The following is a 22,206-nucleotide window of genomic DNA, read 5'->3' on the forward strand; positions in this document are numbered from 1 at the left end:
GCATGCAGGAAAATTAACCTGGAACTGACTAGGAAACTCTCTCCCTGCTAGCTAGCTTTCACAGTGCATGAAGGGGCTATGTAGGTTGCTTGCTGAAGGATAAAACACACAGTGGTCTTCCCTGTTCTGGACTTTGCATATTATACTATTGATTTGCTAGGCAATGTGCCTAATGGCATGACAGTGGTAACACTTACTATGGTAGTAAATAACTTCTCTCCTCATTTAATCAGGCATATTCCATAAAAGGAAATTCATCCTAGTTCTGTAGCATGGTCATCCTGGCTAGGGAAATTATCAGTCATAGGGAAGAATCTACTGATGTTGACTTTTCTGAGTATCTTTGTTGTTGTCAAACTGTTTTCTACTAAATATTTGTGTTTACATCTACAGACTTGTACTGCTCTCTGTAACATGAGGGCTAGCTTGCTTGTTGGGGTTTCTGTCCCACCCATTCCCCCAGCCATTTAGTCCCAGAGAAAATCACACAGAGTGCTCCATAAGTTATAAAACTGATTGGCCCATTAACTCATGCTACTTATTAGCTCTTGTAGCTTATATTAACCCATTGTTCTTATCTATGCTAGTCACACGGCTCAGTACTTTTCTCAGCCAGGCAGATTACATCTTGCTTCTCGGTGGTCTGGGCAGGAATGAGGGGAATAGGCTTCCTCTTTCCTAGCATTCTCCTGTTTTCATCACCCCACCTCTACTTCCTGTCTGGTTAACCCACCTATACTTCCTGCCCAACCAATCAGCATTTATTCAAAACATGATTGACAGAATACAGACAATTCTCCCGCACCAGCTCTCAACCTTGGTTGGCCAAGTTTCTTATTTTGGAGAGTAACAGTTAACACAAGACTTGTAACTATTCAAAGTGGTGCAAATAAGGGACGATGCTACTCCCCAGATGGAATCTGTGTGTCAATCCTGTCCCAGCCTCCCAGGCTTAGGGAACACTGTAGAAGATGGAAGGAGAAGAGCCAAAAGATGGGGAAGAGTGCTAGAACATGCTAGCCTCTGGATGTGACAAGACACAACAGTGGTTATGGGAACAGACCTTCATAAGATCAAGGAGGGGGCAATAGGTCCTTCATTTCCCAACCCTATTTGAGAAACTATTGGCAGGTGACAGCTGCTGATGAGAGGAAAGTCACTTTGCTTTGGTGTGCAGGTCGGGGGTGGGGATTGGTAGACTGTCCTGCCCCAGTGCATGACTCCACACCTATGCCTATGTGCAAAGTGCTAGCTGCATTTAGTGGGTTACGTAAAAAAGAAGATCTGAAATTAGAAAGATGTGTTGGAAAAGATGTGCCCAGGGGAGCTAGAGAAAGCGACTAGGGGTGGCTATGTCCAAAATGCACTGTGCGTGTACATGAAATTTTCATTGAATACAATATTGAAAGAAATAAATAGCCATCAGTATATGCAAATAACCTAATGAATTGGGAGAGTGATTTGCTTTCATTTAAAATACACAGGTTATTTTAGTAAATGAAGAAATATAAAGCAACATGCTGTCTAGTCAGATTTACAAGCTCCAACAGTGATATTAACACTATTCTATTAACATTGAAATCTAAATACAGAGAAATGGGCATATTAATTGCCATAATCCTTTATTTTTGTGTTGATGTCTAGCATGATGGTGGGAGACAATATGTACTTATGGTGCCGGAAAAAATGAGGAACCACTGGAATGTCCATGCAGTTGAAAGCAGTTTTTATCTGAATAAAAATCACCTGTAGAATTTTACTATTTGGCAGAAAATGAGTATGAAAACTGTCATTCTCAAAGCGTTCATTATTTAAAATGAATGTTATTAAAATTTTTCACACATATGCTGTACATACTAACACCTCTCAATCCCCTCCCTATGTCTCCCACTGCCCTAAAAGAATCTCTCATGTTCATGTCTATTTATTTTGTTTTGTGATCCATTGAGATTAAACCAGAGCCATTTGTGTGACAAATTTTTAGAGCTATTCACAGGAGTTTAGTGGGCTCACCAGTAGATACACAACTAAACATGGTGAGTCACCTCCTCCCAGAATCCATCAATAGCTAGCAGTGCAGAGCTGTGGGGGTTAATATTTTTCAATTTTATGTAAACTAGAGTCCCCTGGGAAAAGGTCATCTCATTTAAGGAATTACCTCTATAAAATTGGCTTGTACATATGTCTACAGGGCATTGACTAGCATCTCATCTTGGAAGACCCAACTCACTATGGGTGGTTCCACTCTTGGTAGGTGGTCCAGGATCATATAAGAAAGCAAACTGAACAAGCTTTGGAGGCAAGTTAGTCATGGTTTCTACCTCAGGTTCTTGCATTGGCTTTCCTCAACAACCTGTAAGACAATTAGCTCCTTTCCTTTCAAAGTCGCTGCTGGTCTCAGTAAAAGAATCCTAACTAATAGAAGAGGTAAAAGGTAAAGATTCATGAGCATGCCTCCTTTTCTTGACTGAGTTTTGATAAGGCATCCTTGTGTGGGCCCAGTGCAGGTAACTACAGTTTTTGTGAGCTGATGATTGCATGAGTTGGATGAGTATAAAGAATGGTGTTTCCTAGCCCAGGACCCCCTCCATCTTCCAGTACTTCCTGCTTCCTCTTTCACAATGTTTCCAGAGCCTTACAGGAATAAGTGACTTGTATAGAACTGGCCCACATCTACCGCTTATTCTAATGCATCCTGGACAGCCAAAAATCTCATTAAGTTTAAAGAACTATATATAATAGGAGGCAAATCTATAACACAGACAAATTAAAGGGTGCTATAGGAGACAGAATTTCAGGAAAATTTATGCAAGAATAGGACAAAAAAATTTCAGGAAAATTTATGTAAGAATTCCTGTTTAGTGAGGCATCCATCAGAGAGTCAGTGAAACGAGGACAGTGAATGCAATCTTCTGGATGTAATTAACTTTAACATGTTTCTGGGAAATTAATAAGTTCACCAGCAGAAAAAAAAAAGTAGTGTGATATGATAGGTGAAGAGTTTTCTAAAGGAAAATAAAATAAAAATAAGTTTGGTAAAACTAACATATGCTGGTGGCATATTGCAGGTTTGATATTCTCTTCTATCACATAATATATAATACCTCAATTCTTAGCATTATCATTGTATGTATTTATTTACAGGTAAAGTGACAGAGATACAACAGAGCTAAGTAGGCTACCAAAAGAAGCACCTTATGTATTAAATATCTTATGAAAAAGCAAATGCTTTTACAAGAGGTTTCAATTTCTCTAGGCGATGAAATTTTAAAGAAGAGAGCAATCCTATTTGAACATGGAGGATGCACTGAAGAGCAAAAGGCGTGAGGTCAGGAGCAGATACCTCCACAGTATGGAGGATCCATAGTGGAGCTATAGACTAGGGACAAGTCTGAAGAACCTAATGCCTGTCAAAAATGATGGGCATTCTCCAGGGAGAACTGTAATCAGAACACAAATGAGAGGAAAACCACACACACACATATATATATAATGAGGGAAATTATAATTACACACCTGTATAAAATGTCCTTATTAAATCTAGCTCTCAGAACAAGGAATACACCCCAGTAAGGAAAAAAAAAAAAGATAATGTGTATTTGGGGGTAAAATTACCAGAAGATTATGCTTTATAAGTCGTGACTGCACTTTGAACAATTTAACTGTCTTCCAATCCTCAACAAATGATCAAGCAATTTGACTTATTCACAAACTACTTTTCTGAAACAATCTTTAAGTCTCTGCGTTTTCATTTTTTTGTATTACCCAGTTTTCTTACTTGCTCTGATCCCTGCATGCAAATTACCCCCATTTTATCTAAGTCTAAACACCTACTCATTTAGAAATATTTGAAGTATTTACAGCCCATTCAGCTCTTTTGTAATTATAATCATTACCTTGCTGTCTGATACTTTTCTTCCCCTATATGAAATTCATAGCTCTCCTCTTATTCAAAGATTCTCTTGTTATAATATTTCTAAATAAATGATCATTTCCCAAAACAAATAGCTACATGATTAGGTGGACTCTGTGAGTTTCTGCTAATAACCACTTACTTAAACTGATATCAGAGAGTCAAATTTAGAAAACTAAGGTTGACCGTGCTCACTCATTTAGAAGAATCCCACAACAAAGCATGCACATAAAAGTGAAATGGTCTTTTAAAATTGATTGATTTTAATACGTTTATGGGAAACCAATAAGTTCACCAGCAGGAAAAAAACATACTAACAGTAACATTTTACAGAATTTAGGTTTCAAAGCACAGTACATTTTCACAGAAACAAATACATCACCACCGTAGGATGACACTAATGGAAAGTTTATACACAAAACCATTTGCCACCATGAACACCAGTGGTAATAAAATGTAACGCATCAGTTCATCCTCATTGGACTTTTTATTATACTTCCTGGCCTGCAGGAGTACTTGCCAGGATACAAGAGAAAGCCATGTGAGCTCAGTCCTAAGAATGCTAGCAAGCTCAGGCGGCCATGCTATCCTCTAGCTACTACATGGTCACCAGGCGTGTTCTCAACAACACACTTGGACTTTACCCCACATACGACTGAGGCCGTTCCCGGGGAACTAAATATTTTCACTTGGAAATTAAAAGATTGTTTGATACAAAATAACAAGTACAACTTCAGGACTTAATATTCTGCATAACACCAGTTAACAGAAGAGAAAAACTGCCCAGTCTTAAGGGAAAGACAGAGATTTCGAGTAGCTAAGAATGTACAGTGGACTGGCAGAAGAGTGACTTAAATGTTTCCTTCGGTTTTAGGGTTGTTTGCTTTCCAATGCACCAGATAATTCTCTAAGGCCATTCACATTCACTGTTTGGAGTCACTTTATTAGTGGCATATACAAGCACCATATAATATAATATATGAAATGTAGAACATTATGACTATGTAATAAACTGTAATAATAACTGCTAAGAAAATATAGCAATATTCAACACAGGATTTCTAAAACCATTAAATGTTCAATACTTTCCCCAAAGCTAATGTCCCATGTTTTATTTTATAAACTTTGCCTCTCAAGAGTGACACGCATTTGCACTCTGGGGGTGGGCTGGCAATACTGGCTTTCTTCTGTACAGTTACAGTTCTATATAAAACTCAGAATCATGGCATGTGACACAGTCTTTCCAATTCCTTTCCAAGAGTTTCCTGTCACACAACAGCAAAGACCCGGAATGCCTTTCCTCCTGTAGGGTTCTGTAAACTGCAAGAGCACAAAAGATACATTGAGGTCATCTGTGCATATAATCCTCCCCATCAATCATTCTCGCTGAGGACAGGCAAGCAAGTAGCCCCATGAATCCAGATGGCCCAATTGTGTCAGACTGCCCTAATTTACACTTACTGGGAAGCTCTGGGGAGGATGACATAATCCTCTAGATCTTGCTTGCTGACTGTACTGAAAGTTTACTAAAGAAACTTGAGATGCTTACAAGGAAGGAGAGCAGCCGCTATACAGTTCACAGGACCTGGGGCATGTTTTCATGCATCGCTACCTTAGACTCTAATACAGCAGAGTTAGGCTACTATTTCCTTCTGTTGTGTGAATATGGAGACCTGACTTACAATTACTTACTAGCTTATTATCACTTCCTTACTCTATGACAATTATAGATTCTAATGCCATCACACAGTTTAAATCATAGCATCGATAGTTCTCAAAAATTTTTTTCTAATGAAATTTAAAGTTCAAATCTGGAAAGCCCTAATATTTCCTCACTAAAATGGAAATAAAGTCTCTCTCTCTCTCTCTCTCTCTCTCTCTCTCTCTCTCTCTCTCTCTCTCTCTCTCTCTCTCCCCAGTGCCATTTTGAGCTACTTTTATTTTAAAGCATAGTAAAAGCAATACAGAACAAAATATTTTTATTCTAAATACATATCTTATTCGTATTTTACATGAAATTTTGTTTTGTAATAATTAAAATAAACTTAAAGATGAACACATTGAATATTGCTAAGGACAAATTACTCACACAATGAGGAGGGAGAGGACCTTAGCGGGAGAAAACGACAACACTCGCGCAGATGACCACACAGAACGCACCCACGTGCCATGCCAGGTGTTCAGACACACACAAAAGCAATCTAACACCACCGTTCCTTTCTCAGGACACAAGCTAGAAGCCCTGGGAAGTGTATGTGCCTGAAGTGTGTCTTTGTCGATAGTAATATCCTGAGCAAATCTGCATCTCTAAACTTACAGAGCAAGAGTTAATCGTAGGGATTGACTGTTACATGACCTTGGGTATAATAATTACTCAACCAATTTGAACCTCAGCAAACACATATATAAATTATGGTTCAGAAATATATTCTTCAGGTTAAATATCCAGCAGACACAGTGAAAGTGCTAGGATATTCACAGTAATTAAAAATCAAATGCTATCTTAGTTCGGGTAGGCTATCACGTTAAAACAACAGTTTTAAGTGTGAGGACTAAATGAAGTTCACTTAGACTGGAAAAGGTGTGTTGGATTTTATAAATTGGGGACCTGTTTTTTATGTTCCACCTGCTTAGGAAGGTCATGAGCCAAGCTGTAGAAAGTCACCTTCTCAAACATGGTCTCCTGGTATCATCCCATTGGAAAGCAGACGCTCAGTGTGTGTCTGAACTGGGGATGGCAATCTGGACTTTCCTGTCTTAGAGTTCTTAGAGAAACTACTCGAGACCTGAATCTTCTGCTATGATTTTAAAACATGATTCAGGAAATAGCTAAAATGTAGACTTCTGCACAAATAAATGGAACTTCACATTTGTTCCATAAATATTGATGATTTTAGAAATTCATCGAAAGCTCATTTCTTTTAACATTTATTAATAGTTCATAAAATGAATAGATACATTTTCTCAAGTTGTAAAAATATGTCACACTAATGAGCTGAACAGCAGAAAACAGCCTGAAAGAATTCATTTACATCACACTAAGTATTCAAGTTCTAATGAAAAAAAGGAATTTATTTCTAAGGAAAACAAGACTTATTGTTTTGGTCAAATACTTTGTCAGATAACTGGATTAGAGAAGTACTCAGTGCCTTGCACACCTAGAAAGAATTAAATATGAAAACTAATCTAGAAAATCTGAAAGAGGATGAAGGAAATTTCCCTTTTATAAGATCAATCAACAAAAGAGCAGTTCTCTAGGTAATCCGATTTTTATGTTGCTCTTTCATAAGCCTGCAGGAGACAGCCACGTCTGGTACCTCATCCCAGAAGGACCAGCAACCATGCCAAGATTCAAAGGAAACACGCTGTTTAGCCACTCAGACACCCCTCGAAGAAGAACTATAAACAAGCAACAAACAAGACAGACCACCAACTGAAATGTAAAGTGATCCTTATCTTGCTTGACCTTACCTTTCTGAGAAGATTCCATTTTGAAAAGAAGCAGTGTACATCTTTCTCTTGTCCACAGGCATGACGTCCACATAACCGCCATGGTTTCGAACCACCCCAGCATGCACTGCTGCTCTGCAGATACTTGAGAGCTGCAGAAGCAAAGACAATACAGCATTAGGAAGAAATCCTCTGCTGGACTTGCCTAGCCCATGCTTCTAGTCTGAGGTCTCCAACATCTATGTGTGCAGCCAGTGAGCAGCTGATGCGTAATGTTTCACACACAAAGGAGCGTTTGGGAAGTCACACATCAAACCAATTCTCAGCAAGTCTGAATGCAGAGGCTAAAAGGAGCTGGCAAAGTAAAACCTCTCTACCACTTAATATTGGAAACACCTGCCCTGTCCCGGAAACAGAGTTTTATAACCAAGGCAACACAAAGCAAATTCACTCCTTTTCATTCTTTAAGTGCTATTTGCCATTCACAAGTCCCAGCCTTTGCTAGTGGTTATTGGGACATACATGATGAAATAATCACAGTATGCAGGAGATGACCTCACATTCAGATTTTACTTATACACAACTCAGTCATGGCTATGTCCATATCTAAGAGCCATTTGCCAGAATGGGTAAAATGGAGATGCATTTGCCCCAACGAAAATAATCTATGTCACAGCTATGTTACTGTGCCACACTCATACACTCAGCTACAAAATCCAAACTGAACAGAAAGTCTATGGAGAAGAAGTCTTATTTAATGTTTCAGGTCTAAATTTCCAGTGTTTAAAACTACCGTCTTCCAAAGTCAAAGTCAAATCCTTTTTGGGGGTCATGGAAGTCTTCCCTGGATCCAAGCATTAGCTTCAATCAAGTTGCTCTGTGGAAACATGTCAGTAGCTGGGAACTGAGGCAATGCAGCCTAGGATGCACATGAAGTATTTCAGCACCCCTGCACTCTTTCTGCACCCTGTGGCAGGTCTCCATTGGTTATCTCATGGATAGTTTTATAAGAATTTAAAAGTTCACACAAGTGTGTGTGTCTGACCTGACCTTGCTTTATCATGGTGCTCTGGACTCTGTGGCATCAATCAGTACTGATTAGCTCCCAGAGCCTGAAGGCCAGGGTTTCTAATCCTTATGTGTTTTCTCTGTTACAAACTGCTGTCTGTCAAACACTGTGTATCCCCTCTCTGAGGAGGAGGCATCTCACTCAGCAGGGTAAAGTCCAGACTGCATTGCTCACTGTATTCAGGACAGACACTGCTCAGAATAGATTATATTAAAAGTGATTCTCTGTAGATTTCAGTAATTCCTCTTGTTTTATTAAAATAGTATAATCAGCACTTTCTGCTCCTCGAGGCAATGAAAAAGCTTGCATATGACATTCATGGAAACCCACGTTCTGTAGAGTACTGTTTTGCTTGCTGCTCGTATGGACTCCAAAGATAATTTTTTATCCATATTTTAAATGACTATATTATTGAAATAATACTTTTCATCTGTGAATACAGTGGATTTTGAACACATGCAGAATTAATATGGTTTGTGATAAGCTACAAAAGATGTCCATAGTAGCAAAATATACACTATACTTACAGCTCTGTAGGCAGAAAGAGAGCAACATGGAGGGGAAGCCAAAGCGACAGGAGGAAGCTGGCTGAGCCCTCCACACCTTTCCACATCAACTTTAACTGAGAAACAACACACTTTATGGGAGCTGAGAAGATTGGCAGGTGTCATTTACAGATCTGCTCTTCCTGTGTGATAGGAGACTTTCTACTTCCAACTCACTCCAGCTAACAACACACATTGCCCACACACTTCACAGACAGAAGACTGAGATCCTCTTAGGGTAAAAGTTCTAGCAATACCCTAACCAGCAAGAGATGCCTTAAAGACAGAATAGTAGGGGGTATATTTTGAAAGACTTTCATCAGACATGACTAAAATGAGAAATTTTGGAAATTAAGGAGAAAAGGCTGCAAGGAATGACTCCTTTTGCATGTTCTGTGTCCTGACTGATCATAGCTTGGCAGACAAATGCAATGCAGCCCCTGCCTTCAAAGAGCCTGCTGATGAATCAGAACAGAGGTCTAAGGTCTGCTACATAGGCTGCTGTGAGAAGAGTCATAGGGGGAAGAAGGATGGCATTGATTAGAGGAGGGGCTCACTGTGGACCTCACAAAGACAGTGATGATGATTGAGATATAAATCATACTATCATGACAAAACTTCTTCAGAAAGGACTGTGAGGATAGGCAAATTCCTGGTACCCACAGGACATCTAAAGAAGAACCAAACCCGAGACTGGAGGCTTAGCAAGGACATCAAAAGCAGAGTTGAACTAGGGAGAATTTGGGCTGCACAGAATGTGGTAAGAGAAGTGAGGTGAAGTCCATAATCCAACCTCCTTACACAGCCAGTGTTCTAGAATATTCCGCTGGCCACGTACATCAAGAGGAAACTTTCCGCATTTGTTTTTGTAACTCTAGTTTTGAAATCTTCAATGCCTTCCAAATATCCACTGAATAAAACCTGAGTTCATCAACACACACACACACACACACACACACACACACACACACACACACAGAGAGAGAATCTCCATCTCCCTCCCTCCTGGTTCTCACTAGCATCTGTTCTCTTCTGCCCACAGCTCACCGGTGCTGTCTCTTGTGCACACTGCATCTACTCTTACCACATATCTTGCTAGATTTCATTCCTACCGCAGAACAATTTCCCTACGGCCCCCTAGCGACCTGTGCTGCAAAACCCACTTTCAATGTGTGAGGCCATCGCTGCTGGGGTTTCTTTTCTGACCACTCTAAATTCACACGTTATAATGTGCTGGCAGATAGCTCCCTTCCATGCGCATTTTAATACGTTATCTAGTTTTGGCCCTTAATTATTTGTCAAATGCCTCTTTGGCAGTGAGCATATGATGCATATATTTGACAAATATTAACATTTAAGACATAGAAGAACAAAAAAGAAAGACTGAAGAGAAGCAAACTGCATTTTACATCCCAAGAAGGCCTCCAGGTTCTCTTGCTAAATGTCTGAAAGGTGGGCAAGACACAAGTGAAACCTAGCCAAATAATTATTATATGCTTATTTTTATATCTTTGTTTTCAGTGACATTGATGATTAGCTCTTCTGAAAATATGTGTACCAGGTCAGAACCAGCCCTGACTCTGTGTAGAGCAGGTATGCACATCTAAATGTGTATGCACTTATACACATGAAGACACTGGGAGTGGTACAAAGTAGCATGCTTACATCAGAATAAACTCTGGATCCAATTACACGAGCATAGTGTGGATTTGCCTGCATACAGTTGCGAGGACAGTACACTCTGAAAGAAATAAAGACATAAAGTAAGCTGGTGAATTCAGTGTTTCTTAGTAAGAAAACCAAAATCCTATATCAAAATAAATTCAACAATGCAAGCCCTGCTTACCCTAATCTCCTGACATAGATCAATTATGCAAACCAGCAGCTGGCACAGTGCCTTCTACTTACTTCCAGGTTTGAACAAAGATATGTATTTTGTTTTTGTTTTGTTTTTTAATTTACGCAGAAGCCTTCTGCCTTGGTGACTCAGAGGAGAAAGAAACTTGAACAAAAGCCTGTGGATCTGAGTTTGGAGCTCAGTGTGAGCAGAATTCAGTGAGCTGACAGCGTGGGAAATCCCAGGGACTGTCGGATGACACAGCGTGCCTCCTAACACGCTGCTCTTCTCTGCACTTATACCTTTGGTGTCTTGTTCAGGTTCATGGGCTTAGTTTCATCTACAGTTAATGTCCAAATTTCCATCTCTAGCTGGAACTTCTCTTCATTTACACTGTGAATCCCTACACTTTCTCAGCACTAAGCTTACATCTAACAAATAGCTCAAACTTATCTGAGATGGAATAAAAATATATCTCATTAAGTCCTTTCCTTGTGTGGGCTTCCCATCACAACACAGTGCAATTCCATTGTTGCATAACCTCTGCAGAAGCCTCTATTGTGCCTCGGCTCCTCTTTCTCTTTTACCTTATATTCAATTGGGCAGTAATTCTTATCATTCATACTTAATACAACCAAGATCAAGGCTTCCCGAAAGAACTTAAACCACGGTAAGTACAGATATGATCAGCCGCTGTGTAACTTAAAGCGACACCCTCTCCCACGACCTCACCTGACTTGGTCCTCTCCAATCAGTTTACACATATTTAAACTAAAAGATGCAAGTCCAAATATGCCATTCATCTCTGAATGTTCCAAAGACTTTCCTCATCACTGAAAATAAGGGAGCAGATCCTTGCAATATGTTCTACATGTTTGATAAATGAATATGTGGCTCTCTTCGACCTGCTTTCCCCATTCCAGTTAGCGGTGGTTATTCCTCAGACACACAAAACATGCTCTGTGCTCATGCCTCAGGGTTTTTACAATTCTCCCCTCTCAGCATGAGATGTTCTTTCTTCAGACAGCCTACTACCATAGAGATATCTGATTGGCTAGGCTCACTTTTTAAAAAGCTTCCAAAAGCTTTCTGTTTTTAAATTGAAACATCCCAGTCCATAATAATTAAATCCATCTCTGGAGTTGAAGAAACCGTCAACTGATAATTTAAAAGAAAATACCCAGTTGCTTCTTATCCAGTGATATTCTGTTGCTGTCGCTGTCGCTGTGTGTGTGTGTGTGTGTGTGTGTGTGTGTGTGTGTGTGTGTCCCTCACAGCCCAAACAGACAAAGGAAATATAAACTAAAACTGAGAAAACATCATTTTATATAGTACATGAGACTTCCAACATGATAACCATATGAAAGTCCCTTATACATAATCACATCCATGAATTTTCTATTAGTATTAATAAAAAGAAAAAAAAAGATCTGAATTTACCCTCACCAATTTAGATAGATCTTCCTCAAGAAACAGATGTAGTTGTTACTTCTAAAATTCACATAGTATCATACAATACTCTATACTGTGTACACAGCATAGTATATGTAGGTCTGAACCATTTAAACATAATAACAAATGACAAATTTTTGGAGGGTTGATTATTATAAAAGGACCTCTCTGGAGTTTCTGAGAACTGAAACATGTCCCTACTGACAAGAAAGGTTCTCATTAGATGTGAAAACTGCTGGGCATTCATTCTGCTCCCATGGCTGTCAAACCCTCGCCCTAGGCTCAGGCTATGTGTACAAACTGCATCTTATTCTTAGCTGGCATTTAGCCTACAGAAGGTCAGAGGCCACACTTCCAACTTGATCTCCTTTCTACTTGGATAAGTTCATGGGAAAGACAGATTGGGAGGGCTGCTTGCTCGGCTACTTCAGTATCATTACCAAGAAGCAGTGATCTAACAACCAGTCCTTCACTCACACTTGCCTGTATGCTCTGAACTAAAGTGCTACTGACTCATGTCAGGATTAAACTTGCATTTACAGATCTGTTTCCATTTAAGGCAGATAAGGTTTCCATTAGTATTGAGTAATAATTACTTATTATCCATTTAATAATTATTTATTTCATCAATTTCTTTGGGTTTCCCTGCCAGATATGGAATCCCTGAGGACATATTTCCTCATATTCCTTTTGGGGTAATTTCTTTGAAAGGATACAGGATTGTTATGTCTATATGCAGGCTCAACTGTCCATACCACATCTCAAAGTGGGAGACTTCCCACAGATAAAAAATGAAGAATCTTAGTGGCATTATTTTCATTTACCAATTGCAATTATATTCTGCAAATTTAGGAGCTAGGTAGCAATATTAAAATATGAACTGTGTTGGTTTCTGTGGAAGAACTTGTCACAGAATGAATGTTATTGTTAGCCCCACATGTATCTGTTGAAGTCCTAACCCACACTGCTATTTGGAGTTGGCAGGGCCATTATGGGGGTAATTTGGCAAAATGAGTTATTAAGTAAAGAGTCCTTATCCAACTGGATTTTGCATTAATGGCCTTGCAAAAAAGGTAAATGAGAAAAAGTTCTTCCCACCGCATAAAGCTGCAAAGGAGGTGGCCGTCTACGATCTAGAATTACAACCGTATCAGTGACCAAGTCAGCAGCACCTTGGTCTTAGGCTTCTAATCTTCAGCAATGTGAGAAATAAACGTCTGATGTTTATACCACCCAGTGTGACATATTATCATACTAGTTCATGGGAACTAATAAAACCTCTTTGTAGCTCAAATGAGCACATGATCGCATGTGTAAGTTCTGAGACCAGGGAATGACCAAAACTTGGAGAAGGTACAGTAGGGTACTCGGGTACATGTAGTGTGTGATGTCTTGCTGCTCCCTCTAGGAAGCAATTCTAGATCATACAAAATTCTAAATGATAAAAGAATCAGAATTTCGGATAAAAACAAGACCAAGGTCATACCCATTAAGTGACTATGTAGGTACATGCACAAATCTTTTTTATATATGTTTATTTTATATATAAAATGCACATACCTATTCTTATTGCATGGATGAGAGAACATGAAAAGCCTTACCTTGGGCAGTGTGAGGCAGGCTTCTGAAATGGACAGAGCTGCTCCACTGTAGTCTCACACGTCACAGCTTGAACTGAACAATTAAAGCACAAAACAAATGAATCCATTTGAAGTGAAGCGTCCCATACATGGTAAGTACACAAATATGAAAGGAGCACTAACCTGTTACTTTGGAGACAGTGAAGGAATTAGCAGAATGATATTTGCTGCAGAAGAAAAAGAAATGTCAGTCATTTGCTTATGGATATTCACAGCAACGTAACTCCTGATACTGCTCAGGTCTTTGTCTTCTAAACATCTTTGTTAAAGTGCCTGAACAAATAGTATAAGTCCACATCACTAACTTCACAATTAACCTATACACTAATAGCGTTTGTTTCCAGAATGAGCCGAGCCTTTACAATCATGAGTATAGGAGAAGAAGGACTGAAAAATGACACCTGCCTTTAAGAGGCAATGGTTATTCAATTATTAACCATTGTTAAAGGGCCTACTGGAAATGAGTGGACCCCTTTGTATTGTATGAATCATGCAGAAAAGAAGGAACATAACACTAGGGATATCATTATATGTTAAAATTTTAACTTATTTACATACACTCGCATTTTGAAACCATCATTTGTTATTGAGAGATAACTAATTTGCAACATTATTTCAACATGGCTCATGCTTTAAACTGGTTGCTTAGTATTAAAGATGTAAAACCTTAACGTTCTTTTGTTTCTACTAGGTTCAAATTCAATATTTATTATTGTTCATTTATAATGTGATCCTACAAAGCAACAACTTCCCTCTTCACAAAACCAACAACCTGGATCACACTTCATATTTCATTAGCATTTCTATAGCGGACAAACAAAAATGAAGTTGAAGATAGAAAAACTGCCCCTCAATGCATCATCAACCAGCGTCTGTTTCACTAATGACTATTATTTATTTATGATGATTTATAAATTTTGCTAAGTGAATAAGCCAACAGCATTGTACTAAAAAGAGACAAAGCCAATGACTACAAGCACACAACTGTACACATATCAAGTCAGAACACTGATTTGCAAGGAACACTCTACCAGATTACTTTTTATAATTATAAAATCCATTTTTTGTTGTTTTCTTTTTTCAAGACAGGATCTTACTATGTAGCTCTGTCTGTTGTGAAACTCATGGTGTAGACCTGGTTGGCCTTAAACTCAGAAAGATCCAATTGCTTCTGCCTCCCAAATGCTCGGATTAAAAATATACACCTCTACACCCACCAGTGAATTCCAATTTAATCTGTGAAAATTCACACAAGTGTATAATTACAAGGAAAGTCTACAGTATGATACCTAAAGAAAGTCTTCTTTCTGGAGTTCAATGCTCTTTAACTTAGGAGGAAAGGGACCACACGAAGATGTTTCAAAAGACTACACTGTCTATTTTAAATCACATTTAAAACATTTCATGTTTCAGAATGACATACATTATACTAAATTTGAGAAACATTTAAAAAGTAAATCAAAGCTGTTCATGTGTTTAAATTCCACTTGCATGAAAGAACATGCAGCCAATTAGCCTTCTTCAGGGTATTTCTGACATAGCTGAACAATGTATGGCTTAATCTCAAAAAATTGGCTATAGTTAAAAATCTTTTTGCTTGTTATGTATAAAAGTTTTGCCTCCTTGTATGTATATTCTTTGTATGTGTGCCTGGTTCCTGCTAATTCCACAAGATGGACTCAAATCCCTGCCACTGGAGTTACAGACAGTTGTGAGCTACCACGTGGGTGCTGCGAACCAAACCTGCATCTGCTGAAAGAGCTAAAAACAGTGCTTTTCACCTCTGAGACATCTGTCCAACCCTGCGAACTAACTGTAAATTTGGATGCGTTTATGGAATTCCTGACAATTCAGAATTTTACCATTCTTAAGCAAAATGATTTAGCTTTGAATTTGTAGGCTTTCCCCATCTTTTTATATGTGGAAAATCTAAGATAAAATGAACTTTGAAAATTAGCAACTGCTCTCCCATAAATTCTTCTATAGTTGGGTCAAAAGATATGTTAGCCCATTATTACAACTTCATTTCATCTGACAGAAAAGATCATTCGGGTTCTTACCCAACTGTTTGAACGCCGTTTCTGTTGGATTTGATGAAGTAATGCTTTCTTCCTTGTCTAGTGATATCGACCCACCCGCCTTCGTTGTCTATTATCCCATAGTGGATGGCAGCTCGACAGATACTGGATTGCTTTCAGAGAAGGAAAAGGCACAGGGTGTTAAAGAATTTAAGCCGTCTGAAAGAGCAAATTACTCTGTCTACGACTTTAACATAAATAAGCTTTTCTGAGAAAACAATCTACATTTAGTATAAGTTGTGTGTTCATCCTTGAAAAGAGATGCCATATGAAAAGACTGTATTCCCGGATGATTCTCACTCCACTCACCATTTCATAGTGTACACTCCCAATGACTTTAGCTTTACTGTCCAAGCAGCCTGCCGGGCACTCATACCTACGTGACAGGCAGAAGAAAGCAACGTCAGTTTCTCTACACAGAACGCAAACGCTTCCTTTATCTTTTCAGCTGATGCTGAGACTCACAGGGATGCCTACCTGTTACAGGTGGTCCCTTTACACTGGTCCCGCAACCTTACTTCACAAGAAACAATCTGAGCTAAAAAATAAACAAAAACGCCAAATTAGTTTTAATAACTCTAAAGCTTCTAAAATGGGTTTTATGCAGTATTAAAGCTCACAGGGGTTTTGTTTCAGATTTTGTTTGCTTGGTTTTGTTTATTGCTTTTGTTTTTTTCCCCCTGAGGCAGGGATTCTCTATGTAGCTTTGGTGCCTGTCCTGGAACTCACTCTGTAGGCCAGGCTGACCTCGAACTCACAGAGATCCTCCTGAATCTGCTTCCTGAGTGCTGGGTTTAAAGGCATGTGTCACCACCACCCAGATAAAACGTGCTTTTTATATTCTTAAAACACGCGGGTAAAATGCGGGCAGTTATCACCCATGCAGAGCATGAGCAGCTGACACTCGTTGAGGGCCTTTCTTACACATCTGCTGTGTGCTGATGACTTCATTCCTGTTACTATCGTCTGATCTCGTCCGAACGTGCGTGTCGTGGACCTGAGCCTGTTGCCGTTCAATTTCATTTGTTTCTTCTTCACGAGGCGTGTAATACCTGTCTGACCCTTCTGTCAGAGAGAAAAGATTAAAAAATATGGATTTTACTTATATGAGCACAAATTATTAATCAATGCTTCTCTATATTTATTAAGTAATTTAAAACTAAAAGCTCAGTACTCTTTGGGCACAGGCTTTGACACAAGTTTATGGTTTTGTGTACCACACTGAAGTGAAGTACACATGATAGCTTTCAAGCCGTTGATTTGTTTTTTTTTCTATTTGTGTGTGTGTATGTTAGTATCTAGCTAACATCCAGAGGACTCAGCTCTAATCTTTTTTTCCAGTATGGTATCCATGTTTTCTTTTTTATTAAAATGCCTTGAAGCTGACCTTGTTATATAGTAACATCAGGGGTTAGGAAGTGCACATTTCTCTCCCACAGGGAGTGCACATTTCTTGCTGAACAGTTGAGGATGTTTGAACTCCACATTCCTAGTGCTGAGATTAAAGGTGAATACTACCGCTCCTGGTTAACATGGTGCTAGGGCTGCACCTAGGCAAGCAGTCTAGTACCTGAGCCCTATATTTACATGTTAAGACTTCAAATATACTTGAGGACACAGATTTTATAAGTTGTACAGTATGGCTGCACTTTTAAAATTGTTTTGGCATACGAAATATAGTCTATGGTGAGAAATGGGGATGCATTCTGACTCATGGTTCATGGATCAGTACAATACACAGAGACAAACTCTCAAAGCACTAAAAATGAATTAAGTTAAATTGCCAGATTCTTAAAAATGGCAGTTATGGAGATAACTCTCAAAGACACATTAAGATGGTTCTTAAGAAATACATTCTTACTCAGAAGTTAGGAGGTAGTGCTAGAAGCAGTTGTCTAAAACCCTTGCTACTATCCTGTAGGCACATGACCCAGTCATAAGTAGTTAACCACAATAATCTTTTTAAAATAGTTTGAAAATAATTATTCATACTTAAAATTATTCCCTCAAATTACTTGAATTAGCACTCTATAAAGCATTCATGTGATACCCAGTGTGGGTTTAGACTTCTTTTCAATTTCTTGACACTGGAGATTCTACTGAAAGCCTCCCGCACCGACATGAGCCAAACACTAGCCTTTGACCACACCCCCAAGAACAGGCACAACGATGCAAAGCTAGATAAACAGAGCTTTAAAGTGAGAACTACAGCCACACAACACTGACCTTTGTAGCACAAGTTTTCTCTACAGCCTCCTCCGAAACTGGGTGGGCAAGCAGAGCAAGGCCGGCCATGTTTGTAAGGGGCGTGGCCCCACCAGTTTCCCCTGAAGAAATGATAGAGATGATCCACTTCATTAAAACATCTTATAGCATTATTAAGATAATACAAACATCACTACATAAGCATTAGGTGAGTAATAGTGCAGACATCTTAGGATAAAGACCTTTATATATTTTAGTTATAAAATTCTTTGGGTCTAGGTTTACATACAGTTAAATGTCTCATTATTATTAAAGCTTTCAAAGTAACTTGAATTCTATTAAAATTTAAAAATTAAACATTTACAGAAAAATTAATTCAAATGGATATTCCCCTATCTCGTGTATATCAATAATTTAAATCTGAGTCTCAGAATTATTTTGTGAAATTTTAACATAATCATTCAAGTTTTCTTTACACAGGAAATATATTTGTTTCTCAACTACTGCATAGCTGAAAAAAATCTCTCATCAAAATTACTAAATATGAACTATATTGGTATAACATGTGAGGTTGAAAAACATAAATGTGTTTTATGACTTTAAGGAAGATGGTGGTTTCAAATCTCCCATTCCCTTTGAGCAGTGAAGAATGCACTGAGCAACTACAATCACTGCCATGGGAGATGAACAGAACTAAGCAATACACTCTATGAATATACCTTGACAATGAGAAAAATCAGCCTTGGAAAACTATTTTCATATTCAGAAAACTTTCCATGAGACACCCATGCCTTGCCCACTCACTTGGGAGAGTAATTGCACACCAAGTAGACGGCCTTAGGCCATATCTGTCCCCAGATGTTCATGTTGTGGCACAGATTGATGGCACAGCCTATCCTGCTGCTAGTCGCCCACACCACCTGTGATAGAGAAGAGAGGCTCAGGCAGGGCGGAAGTAAAAGGAGACAGCAGTGCATCAAAGAGACAAAGACAAAACAGAGCTGCGGCAGCCAAGACTGATCATCCACACCGGAGTGAGAGCTGTCAATCCAGTAACTCGCCGGAGATCTGGGTTTGGGCTCGTTATTCCATTCATAAAAGACATTTGCAGGTCAATAGCTCTCTCTGAAATACAATGTCAGCATTTTCAAAGCACAAACGTACTAAATAATTCAAAACTCTACCTCCAGCTTATGCTATGAACGTTTCTATGAAGAAGTTTACTATCCAAAGTAAAAGAACTCTGTATCTCAAATCAGAAGTAAAAGTGGAGCTCTCAGAGGCTCTCCACTCCAGAATTCAGGGCAGCAGTGACCTCTATCTGTTTGAGCCTGCCTTCCTTCGTTTTATTTAGAGATTAGAAATATACCCAATACTAAAACTGAACATAAAATTTTATATATATATATATATAATAAATCTCGCACATATGTAAGTAGTAAATGTCAATGTAAAGTATATTTTGGATCAAATTGATTAAGAAGATGGCAAACTGTTCCTCTGCCATATCTATTAGAGACATAGTAAAATATTTCACATGTAAAGTCATTAAAATAATCTTTTTAAGGAAGTATTTGGACTTCTGTGATGATAATCACATTAAATAATACAAGAAAGACACATGGTTGGTGTTCTTCTCTAGTTCAGTACCTGAATTGGAGGAGGCGACTGTAGCTCACACAAAGCATACCTGAGTGTAGTGTGTGCACACGGGGCCAGAGCATCTGAAAGGACAATACGGGTTGCACTCGTGTTCATATGGGTAGCTAAAGTCTCTCACTTCATCATACCACGCTTGCACATGAAATGTGGGGGGTCTATATCTGTTAGAAGAAAAGAAATCACAAGAAACAAGAAAAGTTGGGGAAAATATAAGAACCGATTTAGATTGGCAAATCTTGACAGAAAGTTCCTTCTGTGTAAGTTTACATATACAAATGATGCAAAAATAAGCCAGGAAGTCAGTGACTATGCCAGTAGGATATTGACCTTCCTTTGTTTTGAGATTTGCTTTTTTACTCTTAGGTACTAAAGACTAGAAAATTTGCAGTGGTAGATTAATAAACATTTCATTCATGACATTTGTGTTTCCAGAAACAAAAGGCTGTGCTTTCCACTACCTTCCCCAGTGTGCTCCCAAATTCTGTCCAATGGAGGGCAGCAGGCTTGCAGGTCCATGTTCCCACAAACATGTTTCAGCCCAGGATTCTGCAGATCTTTCCAGCTCCACATCCCATGTCTACAGGGTACACAGAAGAAAACACAGGCATACAATATGCACGTTGGACATTTCTTCAAATACAAACTACTGTGTTCTTATTTTCTTTCTTCCTTTTTAAGAAAATACATTAGTCTGGCTTTTTCCTCATCTACCACCCTGAATTTTTCCTTCATGCTCAACTTCCTTGACTACATATTTTCCTCTTCTAATGAGTCTACACATTTTTAGAATTGTCAGAGTGATCGCAAAGGCATTTACCTGACTCCTCTGCCTAAAATGTGGCCAACAAAATCCCACAGGTATCTACTGTAAGGGCTTCTTATCTAAAGCATGCTATACCTGCAGGGCTTGTCCTGGTCTAAACATCCTTTGGTTATTTGCCAGGCAGACCTCAATTCTTGGCTTTCTATCCTCTATTACCTAACATGGTCTCCCGTTACCTCTCCAACTCTCTCAGAGAGCCTTCCCTTGGCTCTCAAAGCTCTGTTACATTCCTTTCTTTGGCACTATTACCCTGCATGGCAATGTTTATTTATATGTCTACCTCTCCCAAGAGACGATAAGGTGCCTGGAGGTAGTCATGCAACTCCTCTTGGTACCTTTAGCCTATTTTCTGTGTCTGTAATATAGACACAGTGACAAATAAGTACACATTACATACATTTAAAAAATAAGGAAACTGCTACAACAAATTATATGTGATCCTTATTTATGAAATTCAATGAAGGTGACTGGCTCATTTAGAAAATAATTTATAAAGAATCAAACTACAAATTGATAGCTTAGTAAGTTTTCTAAGTTCTGGGTTTTGTGTTCAAGTTGTTACTGATTCAAAACATGGGCTGTTGTATTAGACAAAATATTAAAATCACAAACCATGTAGAACTCAGTTCTCTGGCCCTATCAGAACAGAACTCCACAAGATAAATGGACAGGAAAACAGGCCCAGGAATGGAAGATTTGAACAGTTTCAGGGATAGGGTTGCAGAAGAGCAGACAGAACAAAACAATATCTATAGGTATTTAGACACCTCGAAGTCAATTGTTGACTGCAAGTGAGCTGTCAGGGAAAAGACATGGTGGAGCCATAGAGCTATCACAAAGTCTTAAGGGAAATGACAATCATGTGTCTGTATATTCCTTTGGAAGAATGTCACAAGGTTGCAACTTGCACAGTAATAGTGGTATGCACACCAATTAGAGTGTAAAAACATACAGAGGCAGTTAGATCTAAAGGAAAATACACAGCTTAGTAACTTCAGAAAATGATACAAAACAGTGAGAATGATAATGAATTCTAGAATTATTAAAACCGGGAGGGACAGAAACAATGAGATGGCATTTCTTTAAAGCCATGAATCATAAAGGCTGAAGGAAAGAGAATGGAGATTTCAACTACAGCAAGACCAAAGAGATTTCAGGAGTACATGGGTAATGAGGCCACAAAGAGATCAAGACAAGAGACTGGCTAAGGAACAATACATGAATAAGAGCAACAGCAGATCAGGGATGGAGAAATCTGGCCATACAGGTCAGAAAGTGAACGGAAGCCAAAGTCAATCATGCTGACTCTCCCAGCATTTAGGAGGGAGGTGTTGGAGAAGCTAAGAAAGGGGAGAGTCAGGGTCTAAGGAAACCTGTTTGCTTTCTGTGATTTTAGAAGCTGAAAGAACCCTAATGTGACCACAGACTGAAAGATGCCATGAAGAGATCCTCAGCCCTCCCACACACACACCACACACACACACACACACACACACACATAGAGGTGTGTGTGCACACACATGAGCACAAAC

The 22,206-nt window shown here is 38.9% G+C and overlaps 1 protein-coding gene across 1 annotated transcript in view; it reads right to left on the reverse strand.

Moving 5' to 3' along the window:
* Positions 1-5,122: 5,122 nt before the first annotated feature.
* Crispld1 (cysteine rich secretory protein LCCL domain containing 1) overlaps positions 5,123-22,206 on the reverse strand; it is a 31,341-nt gene continuing 14,257 nt past the window's right edge. Inside the window, exons 2-14 of the mRNA XM_038348010.1 lie at positions 20,310-20,428; positions 19,880-20,012; positions 18,994-19,109; positions 18,211-18,311; positions 16,909-17,049; positions 16,462-16,522; positions 16,294-16,360; positions 15,967-16,097; positions 14,030-14,073; positions 13,868-13,940; positions 10,643-10,718; positions 7,385-7,515; positions 5,123-5,233 (exon numbers count right to left, since the gene is read on the reverse strand). Coding sequence (XP_038203938.1) covers positions 5,182-5,233; positions 7,385-7,515; positions 10,643-10,718; positions 13,868-13,940; positions 14,030-14,073; positions 15,967-16,097; positions 16,294-16,360; positions 16,462-16,522; positions 16,909-17,049; positions 18,211-18,311; positions 18,994-19,109; positions 19,880-20,012; positions 20,310-20,428 — 1,245 coding nt within the window. The 3' untranslated portion in view covers positions 5,123-5,181. The remainder of the gene's footprint in view (positions 5,234-7,384; positions 7,516-10,642; positions 10,719-13,867; positions 13,941-14,029; positions 14,074-15,966; positions 16,098-16,293; positions 16,361-16,461; positions 16,523-16,908; positions 17,050-18,210; positions 18,312-18,993; positions 19,110-19,879; positions 20,013-20,309; positions 20,429-22,206) is intronic.

The sequence above is a fragment of the Arvicola amphibius genome, chromosome 11, assembly GCF_903992535.2.
Source record: "Arvicola amphibius chromosome 11, mArvAmp1.2, whole genome shotgun sequence".
Taxonomy (NCBI): domain Eukaryota; kingdom Metazoa; phylum Chordata; class Mammalia; order Rodentia; family Cricetidae; genus Arvicola; species Arvicola amphibius.